General features: G+C 43.3%; 1 protein-coding gene across 1 annotated transcript in view; it reads right to left on the reverse strand.

Moving 5' to 3' along the window:
• The window catches only part of LOC104261148 (SH2 domain-containing adapter protein B), an 85,962-nt gene that overhangs the window by 14,112 nt on the left and 56,931 nt on the right, over positions 1 to 14,919 (reverse strand). The window contains 1 exon segment of the mRNA XM_059834179.1: positions 13,740 to 13,859. Within this exon segment, the coding sequence (XP_059690162.1) occupies positions 13,740 to 13,859 (120 nt within the window).

Here is a 14,919-nt window from a genome sequence, read left to right on the forward strand (position 1 = left end):
AGCTCAGGCTCCATTCTCTGTAACAAATTCCCATCTGCTGCTTTGAAGGCAGTAAGGATATTTAGCTTGTTGCAGTTCTGCAGAAGTGACAAAATCCTTGCTGTCTGCTAACAGCCAGGTTCCTATCGTTACTGTTTAGGCCAACAGCGGACTAGTAATACACTTTTAAATACTTTTATTCCACTGCTGATTTAAAGAGCCATCAAAAATCCTGCTACCTCTTTATAAATTATATTGACAGGAAGAAACTTGTATTTTTTTACGATATAACAACAGTTACTTTTCAAGAATATATTACGTGTTTTAAATCAACTAAAAGGTACGAAGTCCAGCATTAATCCAAAACCCGGAACCCACCCAAAGTCCAGGACCTCTTATACAGATCAATCCTGCGTTTTCATGATGACAAAAAACTTTGCCTGCAGTCCCCTCTGCTATTTAGGCAAAACCACATGCCTCTTTATGAGTCCACAGGATCAGGATGTCAGTAGACACCATCCTCTCTGAATTCAGCTCCTCCCTCCAGTGGCAATGACTGTGCAGAAATTATCTGACAGAGCAGAAAGCAAAGTCCATTGCTGGTTTTACTCACAGTTTTCACATTTAGCTGACTTGTGAAATAATCCTAATCTAAAATCGAGAATAGCCACATTTCCCAAAATTTAAGTGTGAGTCAGGAAATGAAGTGGTGCAGGCGTGGTGCACACTGCTGCAAAGAGCTTCGGGAATGGGAAATCCTGACTGAAAGAATCAGCTATTAGAGCCCAGCCGTGGCTGGTCTTCATCGAGCAAGTTTGAAACATAATACCCTAGATGTTGTTCTATTGTTACATTAGGAAGGCACCTCTATGACCTTGATGTGCAGTGAAGTCATTGCTGAACACTTGAAACACACTTCCAAGTAAGCTATGGCTCTCCTCTTCCCTTTGCACACGTACTTCCACTTCTTTCACCAGCCTGCTTGCTAGAAAAAACAGACCTAATATAAGGAGCTTGCCACTAGGCATTTCAATGGCAGCTGGAGACTGGGAGCCCTGGTCACAACATAGTTACCAGGAGTATGGATCTGCAGTTTTTACCCAATCTTATGCAATTAAAATTGAGTTTAAGGGAAGAGTGGGAGGGTATGAGTGAGCCAAATACCTACAACCTTGAATGAATACAGAGAAGAGAAAACACAAGAAACAATGCAGGGTTGCTGGAAGAGGTACAAAATAATGCATAGCTGCCCCTCTGGCCTTTGGGATGATTTTGTTCTGGGAAGGTAGATAGTATTCCTTCCGTCTTCTGCTATGGAGACTTTAAAAAATGCTGACAAGGAGGCCCAGCTCTCTGGATCACAATCCATAGAAAGACGCTTTTTGCCTCAAACACTTGTCACCAACAATAACAATTCCTTGTTTCTAACTGAGATGAGGAACACATGAATCTGTACATCATAAGGACCTTCTCTGATGCTCCCAGAGGTAGCCAATTCACATGCAATTATTCTTCCCTGGGTAAACTATGGTATCTCAAAATAACAGACATTGACATGAGCAACTTAAACTACCCTGATGAATGTTTTATCTTCAGATACATTATAATTTGATAACGAAGCAACTTTGATGCTTGTTTCATACATTTGAAATGGTAATTTTTGGAATTTGAATCAGACAACTAACTCATGTGCAAATTCCCCATGACAGTTAAGCCTGTCTGACCCTCTGAAGGTTCAGAGAACACAGAAAGCTTTTCTGGTATTGGAAAATATGGTCTTCAGAGACATGTCCATTGCACAATATTCAGTTATATTAAATGAAATTGAGCAAGTACTACCATCTTTTAACTTTTCAAATACAGGTAATATTTGCGTAGATTCTCATCGCCAGACATTGGTGTGTTTTGGGAAACCTAAAGTTAGTCTTTTGTTATGAGGGAAAAGAAAAGCATAAACCCAAAAACTAGAGTAAGAGCTTTTTTTTTAAAAAAAAAAAACTTGCCACACAAAGCTAAAGAATAGACTTTAAATAATTGTCACTTAATCTCAATACAAAATCAGGGTGTCATTCTTCCTTTTTCCCTGAATCAGAAAGGTATGACATTTAACTGAAAAAAATGCTGACTCACACGTGCTGGTGAAGGTCCCTGAGAAGCACAAACACACCTGAAAAACAATGGTGACTATGAATGCCTGGAGGATGCCTGCAACATTTAGACAGTACTAGATGCTGCAATTTTTGCCAAAGAATGATCTTAGAGACACAAAGCTACACAATTACCAGAGCTTACCTCACCCCACAAAGCAAATCCACATCTCACTAACCTACAGATCAGCTACTTTCCTATTTCTATGACTAAGTAGAATAATTTTGGCCTAAACAACAATAATAATAAAGAAAACACAGGGTCATTGATCAAGCAATGCAACCACAGATGACAAAATTCACTCATTGGATTTCAGTATCAGCCCAAACAGATACCGGAACCCTTGGTTTAATGAACCAAAATGGAAAAAGGTAGTGTTCCTACATATTGAAACACAGGTACCTTTGGCTACTGTACCGCTTAGGTAGGCTTGGAACTGCATTTTAGAAAAGTAGTTTCAAGCTGTTTAATTTTGTCCAATTGTAGTCAGCATTCTGTCAGTCTCTTGACAGAGTATTTCCACAGGGTGATTTTTTTTTTAAACCTAAATGAAATCCCTATCTTTCTACTATTTAATGTGATCGATTTATGCAGCTGCACAACAAAGACCATTTCAGTATTTGTCCCAGAATGTGCCAACAATTTTTACACATTTTGCAGTGAGAGCACTAGTATTACAGTGCCAGAAGCTTAATGTTGGAGTTCACTGCCTCCTTCCAGTCAACCCTTGTATATATAAACATACAAATCATCCACATTCACAGCAGTTTGCTCTCAACACAGATTAAAGAATTTGCCAGGAGATGACAATATACAGTCAAGTGCTCCACACAAAACAAGGGGGAACTGTGGGTTCATTCCTGTATATGTTTGTGGGTTTGTGTAAATTCAACTTTTCCACAATATTTTCCTTACACATTATCTCTCCTTCACAGACACTTCAATATGTGTGCCTCTTTATTTCAGGTATTTCATTTCACTCATGTGGGTATACAGATACCGAAATGAAACGCCATCATGAAATGATAGAGTTTTCAATTCTCAGAGAAGTAAAGGGGGGGGGGTCAGCAGAACGGCTACCTTGGACTTCTGGAGGGCTGACTTTGGTCTGTTTAGGGGCCTGGTTGACAGAATCCCTTGAGAGGCAGTCCTGAAGGGCGAAGGAGTCCAGTAAGGCTGGACACTCTTCAAGACGGAAGTCTTAAAGGCGCAGGAGCAGGCCGGCCCCATGTGCCGCAACATGAGCCGCCAGGGAAGAAGACTGGCCTGGCTGAAGAGAGAGCTTTGGGTGGAACTCAGGAAAAAAAAAAGACAGTTTATGACCTCTGGAAGAAGGGGAAGGCAACTCAGGATGACTACAAGGATGTTGTGAGGTTTTGCAGGGAGAAAATTAGAAGGGCCAAAGCCCAACTAGAACTTAACCTGGTGATGGCTGTAAAAGGCAACAAAAAATGTTTCTCTAAACACATTAGCAACAAAAGGAGGGCTAAGGAGACTCTCCATCCTTTACTGGATGCCGGGGGAAACATAGTGATGAAGGCTGAGGAGAAGGCTGAGGTACTTAATGTCTTCTTTGCCTCAGTCTTTAATAGTAAGACCAGTTGTTCTCTGGCTACCCAGCCCCCTGAGCCAGAAGATAGGGACAGAGAGCAGAATGAAGCCCCCATAATCCAAGGGGGAATGGTTAGCAACATGCTACACTACTTAGACACCCACAAGTCTATGGGACCTGATGGGATCCACCCAAGGGTACTGAGGGAGCTGGCAGAAGGGGTAGTACTCCCTTCTCTCCTACACATAAAAAAAGTCTTCCAGCCTCTCATGTGGAAGGTCCTAGGTCAAGACAACTCCACCTGCTTTTACAAGTTTGACAACATTCTTTTTTGGGGGAGCTGGTGTTCACAAACAACATACATAAAGGCCTTATGGTCTCATTCAGTCTGCCATGAGACCACACAGCTGACAGAAGACTTGGTGCTCTACCCTGGCAATTCCCCTACCTAAAGAGTAGGGGGAATGTTCTTAGGAACAACATAGTAAGAAAAGCAGAAAGTCACAAGGAGATTTGACAGAGGTGGGTAAGCTGAGAGATGTTTTGACAGAAATCCAGTAAACCTTTTTTTTTCAGAAGTTCCTAGGAAGCCTTTGTTATCCTGCTCTCTCTTGCTTCTGGCAAGAAATATAGCCAAGGATGTGCTCTTGTGAATTACAGGCAACTTACTATTTGAACAGACACATCAGCTCAAGGACATACAACAGCAGCAGTGGTCCCAAACTCCAGCCCCCTCCCTTTGGTTCCAAAAAGGAACCAGCCCCCTCCATTTGGTTCCTTCCAACAGAAGGAGCTATGTGCTTTAATGGAAATCAGACAGAACCCAAGTGAGTTTGTCTCAGGCAAAGGGTTTTAGGACAACCTTGCTCCATAGGGCTTTCACAGCACTGCAACAGCCCCTGGGGAACACATTGCCTCTAGTTTCCATTGCATCAAGCACATCTCCTGGCATTGACAGAAAGCACCAAGCATGCAGGTGCAAGGGAAAGACATGCTTCAAGTAGAGGGGGAATTGGAAATAGCTAAGGATAGTAACCCTTCAGTTCTGTCAGAGTAAAAGCCCCTGCTGCTGTTATGCCTCTCCAGACTACTGAAGATCTCCTGTGTGGCACACAGTGGTCTCTGGCTAAGTAGTGTGGAGAGCCTGAGAATAGGCATGCTTGGGTCTACTACCATTTGGAGCAGATCATGCTGCACAGCACTTGATCTACAGATCTTTAGGATCCCATGGGATAACAGGCAGCCTTGAGGCATTGCTGAGATTATTCTGGCATTTCAACTCACAAGGTCAGAGCTCAGTCACGGCTTGCCTGCGTTAAGTCATGCTATATGGTTTTTGAATAAATGCACTGAAGAGATGGGATTAAATTATGAGATGAAGGCATAAGGGAAGTGTCCAAATATATAAAGCCTGCTGGGGTAGACTTAGAGGGTAGATATGGGGCACAAGGAGCCTTACCAGCTGTGGTAAGTACCTGTTATGCCTGTGGACCTAGAAGCAAGCCAAATTGAGATTCACTGATCCATTCTGGGAGACAGGGCTATAGCTAGCAATAAAGGTCCCAGTCCTTCCTGCAAAACGTACCACCATGGGGCTGGCAATCAGGATACTCCTTAATTTTATCCATCAAGCAGCTTATTCAGAAAAAAAAATCAAATAGAAGTTTCTGTAATCGTACCAGAAGCATGGACACTTGCACAGTTTTTGGGAAACAGGGGCACTATACCTTTAATCAAAAGGCCTCTAAGAAACAGTTCTCAAACATCTGGCAGCCACTCCCACGGGACACAAGGACTAGAACAGAATCACAAATGTGGGGCTTGAGGCCATTGCCTATATTCCCTACAACCTCTTATCATCAGCTTCAATTTGTATAGCAATGAATTTGGTGAAATCATGGCAAGAAACAGTTAAAACTACAGTCAGCTTCAAAGCCAGTAGTTGCATATTAGCATATGCCTGCACTCTCTAACATTAGAGTCACAGAGTGCTTCCTGAGATGTCATTCCATGGAAACACAGGCCATACAGTGTGTGCTAAGCAGCGACAAAGTACACACCATACCAGAGCAGGATGTAGGACAAGGACCTAGGGCAAGTTGCAGCAGAAGTGAGAAGCAGAGTCCAACCAGCACGGACATTCAGGAATTACTCACAGAGAAGAGCTGCTCATTTTTTCCACTGTAGCATCTACCAACTCTAGAGCTAGGATTCAAGAGCAATATACTAAAGCAGTTATTGTAGGTTAATGAAACAACTGTCAAGGTTGCAAGTTTATAACAAGAGTAAATCACACACGGCTAGTCAGACATGATTTTGTGCTACAGCTTTATTAACAAGTATCCCCCATAAGTACTATGTGTCTTTATAGTGTGCTACCAGATGCTCTGCAGCCCATGCTTTTCATTTCACACATCATAAATGCACCAGTAAAATAGAACAGAAGTTTGACGCTGAAAGGGTCTGTTCTGAACATCATTTGACCATGCACATTCGACAGCAACATTCAAAAGCCTCTGTGTTTTGTAGATATCTCACACCTACAGAAGACCTCAAGTACCCCCAAACCTGTCTGTTAAGGGAAAAGTGAGCAAAGCCTGTTTTTATACCATCCTATGATGCCTATCCTGATGCTAGCCCCATGTTGCAAGGGGGGCACTGGATTGGCATGGCAACACATGGTCAGGTGCTGTGCAGCAGTTGGTAGTACAAAAACATTATTACGAAGAGTCTCTTACTCGGTTGGCATTATCAAAACCACTGCAATGAGGTACCTACACACAACCCCAATCATGCTCATGCCAGCAGCCCAATGCCTGCAGCTCCTTTACGATTTTTTTAAAAGCAAAGTCCAGTTGCATATCCTACTCATATCCTAGTGATCATAATGGAAATTAACTGCCTGCCAGTGACATCAGCCAGCAACTTAAGTCTACAGTTGAATGTTTCAGAGGTTCTCTTCTGTAAACAGAAGTATTTTTACTTCCAGCAGTGGGATCACCACCATGAACTAGGCTATACCCATCCTCCGTACAATCTGAGGAGGGGATGGCTAGTTGCCATTGTGTCTATGGTTAACTCTGCCAACCACCCCATGCACACCTTGTTTGAGCACTTCTATGCAAGCCATATGTCTTTCCTGATGAAAATGGGAAGTGAAACAGAGGGTCTTATATAAATGTCACTAAAAGATGAAGCACTGACAATAGTACAAAGTCACCTGAACACTGGCTGCACCACTGGTAGACTTCTTAGCCTATTCACTGAAGTCAACAAAACTGAAAAAACATGTAGGCTTGAAATTTCTCTTACCATCACACAGGGGAAGACATAGGACTGCTTACGCTAGAAACCTATTAGGACACAAAGTACGTCAGAAATAGAATCATAGAATAGTTTGGGTTGGAAAAGACTTTTAAAGGTCGTCTAGTCCAACCCCCCCTGCAATGAGCAGGGACATCTTCAACTAGGTCAGGTTGCTCAGAGCCCTGTCCAACCTGACCTTGAATGTTTCCAGGGATGGGGCATCCACAGCCTCTCTGGGCAACCAGTTCCCATGTTTCACCACTCTCATCATAAAAATTTCTTCCTTATATCTAGCCTGAATCTATCCTCTTTTAGTTTAAAAACATTACCCCTTGTCCTATCGCAACAGGCCCTACTAAAAAGTCCGTCCCCATCTTTCTTATAAGCCCCCTGTAAGTATTGAAAGGCCACAATAAGGTCTCCCTGGAGCGTTCTCTTCTCTAGGCTGAACAACCCCAACTGTCTCAAGCCTGTCTTCATACGAGAGGTGATGCAGCCCTCTGATCATTTTTGTGCTGCTCCTCTGGACCCGCTCCAACAGGTCCATGTCTTTCCTGTACTGAGGACTCCAGAGCCAGACACAGTAGTCCAGGTGGGGTCTCCCTAGAGTGGCAGAATCACCTCCCTCGACCTGGCCACACTCCTTTTTATGCAGCCCAGGATATGGTTGGCTTTCTGGGCTGCAAGTGCACATTGTCAGCTCATGCCCAGCTTTTTATCCACCAGGCTCACGTCCAGCTTTTCATCCACCAGTCCTTCTCCACAGGGCTGCTCTCAGTCTCTTCATCCCCCAGCCTGTATTGATACTGGGGGTTGCCCCAACCCAGGTGCAGGACCTTCCACTTGCCCTTGTTGAACCTCATGAGGTTCATATGGGCCCACTTCTTGAGCTTGTCCAGGTCCCTCTGAATAGCATCCCATCCCTCAGGTGTGTCAATCACACCACTGAGCTTGGGTGTCATCTGCAAATACGCTGAGAGTGCACTCAATCCCACTCTCTATGTCATTGATGAAGATATTAAACAGTACTGGTCCCAGTGTGGACCACTGAGGGACACCACTCATCACTGATCTCCATTCAGACATTGAGCCATTGACCACTACTCTCTGGACACAACCATCCAGTCAATTCCTTATCCACCAAACAGTCAGTCCATCAAACCCATATCTCTCCAATTTAGAGAGAAGGGTGTTGTGGGGGACCTCATCAAAGACCTTACAGAAGTCCAGATAGATGACATCCATAGCTCTTCCCTTGTCTGCTGATGTAGTCACTCCATCATACAAGGGCACTAGGTTGGTCAGGCAAGATTTGTCCTTGGTGAAGCCATGCTGGCTGTCTCAAATAATTTCCCTGTCTTCCATGTGCCTTAGCATAGCTTCTAGGAGGATCTGTTCCATGATCTTCCCAGACACAGAGGTGAGGCTGACAGTTTGGTAGTTCCCAGGGTCCTCCTTTCTATGCTTTTAAAAAATGTGTGCCATGTTTCCCTTTTTCCAGTCACCAGGGACTTCACCTGACTGCCATGACTTTTGAAATATCATGGAGAATGGCATTGCAACTACATCAGCCAATTCCCTCAGGACTCTGGGATGCATCTTGTCAGGTCCCATAGACTTATGTATGTTCAGGTTCCTCAAGTGGTCTCGAACCTGATCTTCTCTTACAGTGGGAGGGACATTGCTCCCCCAGTCCCTGCCTTGAGGTCCATACACTCAAGAGGTGTGGGAAGAGAGGTTGCCAGGGAAGGTTGAGGCAAAAAAGTTGTTGAGTACCTCAGCCTTCTCCTCATCCATTGTTACCAGTTTGCCAGTCATGTTCATCAGCGGGGTACACTTTCTTTGACCTTCTTTTCTGGCTGACATACCTACAGAAGTCCTTGTCATTATTCTTTGTGTCTCTTGCCAAGTTCAACTCCAGCTGCACCTTGATCTTCCTGACCCCATCCCTACACAGACAGGCAGCATCCCTATACTCTTCTCAGGATACCTGTCCCTGCTTCCACTGCCTATGTGTTTCTTTCTTGCTCTTTAGTTTGACCAGCAGGTCTCAACACATCCATGCTGGTCTTTTGCCTTCCTTGCCTGATTTCTTGCATCTGGGGATCGAGAGCTCTTACGCTCTATAGAAAGTGTCCTTAAAGATCTGTCAGCTTTGTTCTGCTCCCTTGTCCCTGAGGGCAGTTTCCCAGGGCATCCTATTGACTAATTCCTTGAACAGCTGGAATTTTGCTTTCCTAAAATTCAGGATCCTGAGTTTACTCTTTGCCTGACCCATACCCCTCAGGACTGCAAACTCCACCAGTGCATGATCATTGCAGTGCAGGCTGCCTCCAATCTTGCTGTCTCAGATTAGCTCACTTGCGTTGGTGACCATCAGGTCCAGTATTGCATCCCCTCTGGTAGGGTTGTCTATTACCTGGCTTAAAAATTTATCCTCAATCCAGGAGTCTCCTGGATTGTCTACAGCTCACCATGCTACTTTTCCAGTAGATGTCAGGGTGGTTGAAGTCCCCCAGCAGGATGACAGTCTCTGAGCATGATGCCCCCTGTAGCTGGAGTAACACTTCGTCAATAGGCTCCCCTTGACTGGGTGGCCTGTACTAAACACCAACTACAAGGTTCCTTTTGTTGTCTTGGTCTCTAATTCTTACCCATAAGCTTTAAACCTGCTCATGGCTATTCTTCAGAGACAGCGTTTCACAATCTATCCATTTCTTGATGTAGAGGGCAACACCTTCACCCCTCCTTCTTCACCTGTCCCTTCTGAACAGCTTGTAGCCATTGATAGCTGCACTCCAGTCATGGGATTTGTCCCACAAAGTTTCAGTAACGGCAACTAGGTCGTAGCTTTCCAGCGGCACGGTAGCTTCCAACTCCTCCTATTTGTTGCCCGTGCTGCGTGCACTGTTGTAGAAGCACTTCAGCTGGGCTGTTATCCATGTCATCTTCTTAGAGGAACACACCTTAATTCCTTTGATGTATTTCACTGGTGTTCCCCTGTTGGCTCCTTTTACCTCAGGAGCCCCGGCTCATCTCTGTAAGCCTTCAAGTGTGCTACAGTGTACCCAGGATGTCTCAGAGCAACAGGCTGAGGGCCCTCGCTAGCACTCTGTCCCTCTAACCTTGGTGTGTTGTCCCACAGTTTGTCATGGGCAAACCTGATATTATCTCCCTCTCCCTTCAAGTCTAGTTTAAAGCTCTGTCTGCTAGCTCATGAGCAAAGATCCTCTTCTTCCTTTGAGAACGGTGAATCCCATCTGATGCCAACAGGCCTGGTGCTGTGTAGACCATGCCATTATCGAAAACCTCGAAATTGTGGTGTTGACACCAGCCACAGAGCCATGTATGAATACACTGGGTCCATCTTTTTTTTTCCAATGTCGCTGCCCGCAACTACAAGGACAGAGAAAAAATTACCTGTGCATCAGATTCCCTTACCAACTGTTCCAAGGCCCTGAAGTCTCTTTTGATTGCCCTTGGACTAGGCATTGAGGCTTCTTTGCCACCTACATGGAAGAGCAATAATGGGTAATAATCTGAGGGCTGCACCAGGCTAGGAAGTTTCCTAGTGATGTCCTTAACCCAGGCCCCAGGGAGGCAGCAGACTTGACTAAGAGACGGGTCTGTCCAGCATATTGAACCCTCTGTTCCTCTCAGAAGGGAGCTGCCTACAACTATAACCCATCTTTTCTTCCTCGTCAAGGTGGTCGTGCTATGAGAGGTAGGCCTTTCTGACCTTGGCAACAGCTCCAGTGTAGGTGGACTGTCATCCACATCATCCATTGACTGACCTTCCACATCCAGAGCCTTATACCTATTGTACAGAGGCAGCTGGGAAGACGAGGTAGGCAAGGAGGGGGTTCACCTGCTTCCCTGATCATGGACTTGCCTCTATTCACTCCTTTAAGCTACTGCCTTCTGCCTGGTGGAGGTAGGATACAGGATCCCCTTGATCTTGCTTTTTTTCTGGTGGCTGTTCCCGTTTCTATCTCAGGGAGGGCAGGGCATGGTTCCACCAGTCTACCTCTTTCTCGGAGTCCCTGATGCTCTTTAACCTTTCTACTTCCTCCTGTAGCTCTCCCACCAGGCTAAGTAGATCATCCACTTGCTCACACTTGACGCAGCTGTTCTCACTACTGCTATCCATTACTAGTGAAAGGTTCTGGCACACCCTGCGTTCACATTTCAACAAAAGATGAAGGAAGCAGGAGATCCTGCAAGTCAGGTAGTAATGAGGATGTAAGATTGCACGTCAATGACATGAATGAAAGGATTTCTGGCTGACCTCAAGGTAAGCATGCATAAAATAACCTCATCACAGACTGATCAGATGCCTTTAGGCAAGGGAATCAGAACACAAAATAGTATCATGTGTTTGGCACTTTGAAGGGCTAGCTTCCCACAGCTAAAAGTAGTCATAAACCAGGCTGATTGTGAGGAAATGTTTCAACCAAGGATCGTGAGTGAAACCTGAGAACTGTCCAATAACTCAACTCTTTGAGCTTAAGGAACAAGATCTCCATGATTACCAAAACTCTTCAAAACCTTACTTTGATTGGAAAATCATCTTCACTAAGGAGAGGATTAGAAAACAACAATGAATTATAAATTCAATGTCCTAAATAAGGGGAAAAGGAGAAGAAAGCCTTATGGCAGTGCATAAAAATCAGATGTGAACAACAGCATCAAACTTTGTCAGTAGTTTGCAGATGGTAATGGTCATTGAGATTGCAAGTGAAATAGAAGCAGGTTTCTAGCAAAGGAAGCAGGTTTGCTTAATAACTTGACATGATCCTTTATTCAGCTAGACACTTTGAGAGAAAACACTGATTACATTTACAGGATGTCAGGAGAGCTCCTGAAAAAAAAAAAAAATTGATCACAGGCTAATGGACAGGACATGAATTCTAATTGCAATACCATGGGCTTAAGAGGATGATGTGAGCTTTGGAGGGGCCACAGGAGAACGATCATCATCCTAAGGAGCTGGTATACAGAATTAATAGACTAGATCAAGAGGCCAGAGTCAGCACTAGATTTGACAATGTGTAGCAGAAGAGCTGAAGAGTACAAAAGAATCTTATGCTCCAGAAAACACAGATTGGAGGAGGTCAATCATCTAGCTACCTTACAATACAGCAAGTTATGGAGAGACTTAAGTACCATCAGGAAATCCAGTTTAGAAAACTTTGGAATAGAACACACAAGGACGCACAAAAGAACATTAACAGGCCGCATCTAGATGTCCAAAATTGCAAAATATAAATTTAACTGTCACCTTTTTCTCTTGAAGTTGTACTCTGGTTGAATAACAAAAATCACTGTGCTGATGCAAGAATTAAGCGAAATCCTTAAAAATGAAAGTTATATTCCAAGACTTACAAGAATTTAAGGGAAAATTTAATCCTAGATATATCTGAAGCATGTGCCATTAATGCTTCAGTGTTTGAAAATATCTAGAGGACTACTATATCAGAGAATACACAGGTCAAATGACAAAAGAGACAGCAGAGGCTGAACCACATTTCTAAAGCAGGTGTGTTGCAGTTCAAGGTGGACCTCTGTATTACAAAGAGATCCCAACAATAACGGCAAAGGAGTTGAGATTTAAAAAGTAGTCCTACAAAATATTTTTCTTAAGTCCTAGAATGGAATCTTAAAACTAGGTTAACAGATGCACTTCTACTCAATCCAAATTGGGGATATAAAACCAATCTGAAATTTACTCTTTAGACCATCAGACTAAACCAGGGTAGAGCAGATGTGGCCCTTTATTTCTAATGAACCTAAGAATATAAAAAGGATTAGGTTTGGTGCTGTCTGTAAAAGTGTTACCTTGTTACCATCAAGTATTACCATCATCCCAGCAGTAAAATGTGTCTCCAGAACAGACCTATGAAGAAACCATGTAAAAGCCAACCTGTCAGGAGTAGCGCTAGTAAAAAAGGCAAGTAGGCCTGTGTCCAAGACCTACTTGGAAGGGTGGGTTCCACATCAGACCCTATCCTGTAAGAAGGAAAGAAAGGAAACAATTATCTTTGCACTTGTACAATCTATACCAAGGTCAAGGGGCTTCTTGTTCTCCTGCATGGAAAGCCTGGAAACTCTTCCTCTGCTGGAAATGCAAGCGAGCTTGCCAGTGGCAGGAGGGTTGGACTAGATGATCTTTGAAGGTCCCTTCCAACCCAAACCATTCTATGATTCTGTTCTATGATATGTTGAAGCCAACATCTGTAAGGTACCCTGATCAGCCTAAGGTAGGTGAGGCAAGTTCAAAGCAGCACTAAGACTGGAACAATGCTCGTTTACTAATTCTGTAGATCTTTCATCCTTGATCCTGGGCTTTTTACTTTCAAGAATTGTAGCAATACGGTACAGCTCTACCACAGTAAACCACACAAAGCCTTCCTTCCGTGTATGAAGCAAAAGGAATAAAACCTCCAAACAATACAGTTGCTTATTCAGCCTGAAGCAGAAGCAGCAGGAGCATTTCAAATCAGGACCAGAAAAAAAATATGCAGGTTTATTTATTTAAATGGGCACCAAATGAAGACTAAAAATCTTTTAACATCCCCAACTGCAAGGTCTTAATTCAGTGACTGTCACTACACATCATGCAGACTGACAGTCTCAAACTCTCTGGGTGCCCTTCTGAGCTATGCCAGTGCAGCAACAGACTAGATCATTTTCTCTTGCAGAGAAATTATGGCTTATAAATTACATTTATTATGTTTTACTGACAAGTACTTACTTCAGTGAAAGAGAATAGTCATGCTTGCTTGTTTGACTGTTTCTTACAAGGTAGCTACACTCTTTACATAAACGTAACAGGTTTTCTGCATCTGCCCGACTGATTGCTCCATGATACCATCTAGGAAAAAGCAGAGAGATTAATACAGACACATATTCCAACTCATACTCCTTTCACACCCATGAATAATGGTTAATATCACACAGATACCTTTAAGGTCTAAATATTATGGATAAAAAGCACATGCTTGCATTATCTGAAGTTAACTTTACAACTTGTGGAGGCCTGTAGCTGCTGTCAGCTGAAAGAAAAAAACTTAGATCAGGAGAGCAAGCAACAGGACTGGTGTACACATTTATGTAAGAAATTCCCACTCAGAGCAACATGCTACAATCTCTATCTTGCAAGCAGTAGATCCACAATATACACATTTACTCTATTTCATCCCTGTGATATATCAGTATTTCAACTAATATACAAAAGAACAAAAATAAAACAAACAAAAGCAAACAAAAAGAAAATAACTCCTGAGGAGTATGAACAGTTACTAGTGGAAATTATTTGTTCAAATAAATATTTAAGAAAGGATAAAAGTGATAAAGTGTGAAGATCTGTAACAACAAAACTTGTTCTAAACACAGCTGTGACAACTCAGAGTGCTTTAAGTAAATCTCTGGCAGATCTGTGGACTGGGTGTATTCAATTCAGGGAAGAAAGAAAATGGGGAGATGAGAGGTGGGTCCTTCACTAAACTGACCACTGCAAACAAAGAACCTCCTCAGCACATGCTGCTCTGTATCAGCAATTAAAATCTCATAGTCCAGTAGCAAACGCTTTGACTCTTTCCCCAGACTTCCCAAGCCATGTAATGTGCCTGGCCCTGCACTGGGCCAGTCACATCTGTGAGGAAGATCGCTCCCTTCCTGCAATTGCCAGATGCACTTTGAAGCACAATGAGACACTACCATGCCTGCCTAAGCAGGATAACGCATACATCAAAGTGCTCTCTGTTATCACCAGGAACTGTCACTGGCCTTGTGCAAAAAAGTTTTCTTCCATTTATTCTAATTTTATTTCTCTGCTGAACTTACTCTAAGGGAGATGTTCCAACTAAAAGGTAATAAATGTGAATAAAGACCAGAGAGATCCCTTAGACAGAAGTCATGCTCTTAACTACCTT

This window comes from Gavia stellata, chromosome Z, assembly GCF_030936135.1.
Source record: "Gavia stellata isolate bGavSte3 chromosome Z, bGavSte3.hap2, whole genome shotgun sequence".
NCBI classification, from domain to species: Eukaryota; Metazoa; Chordata; class Aves; order Gaviiformes; family Gaviidae; genus Gavia; species Gavia stellata.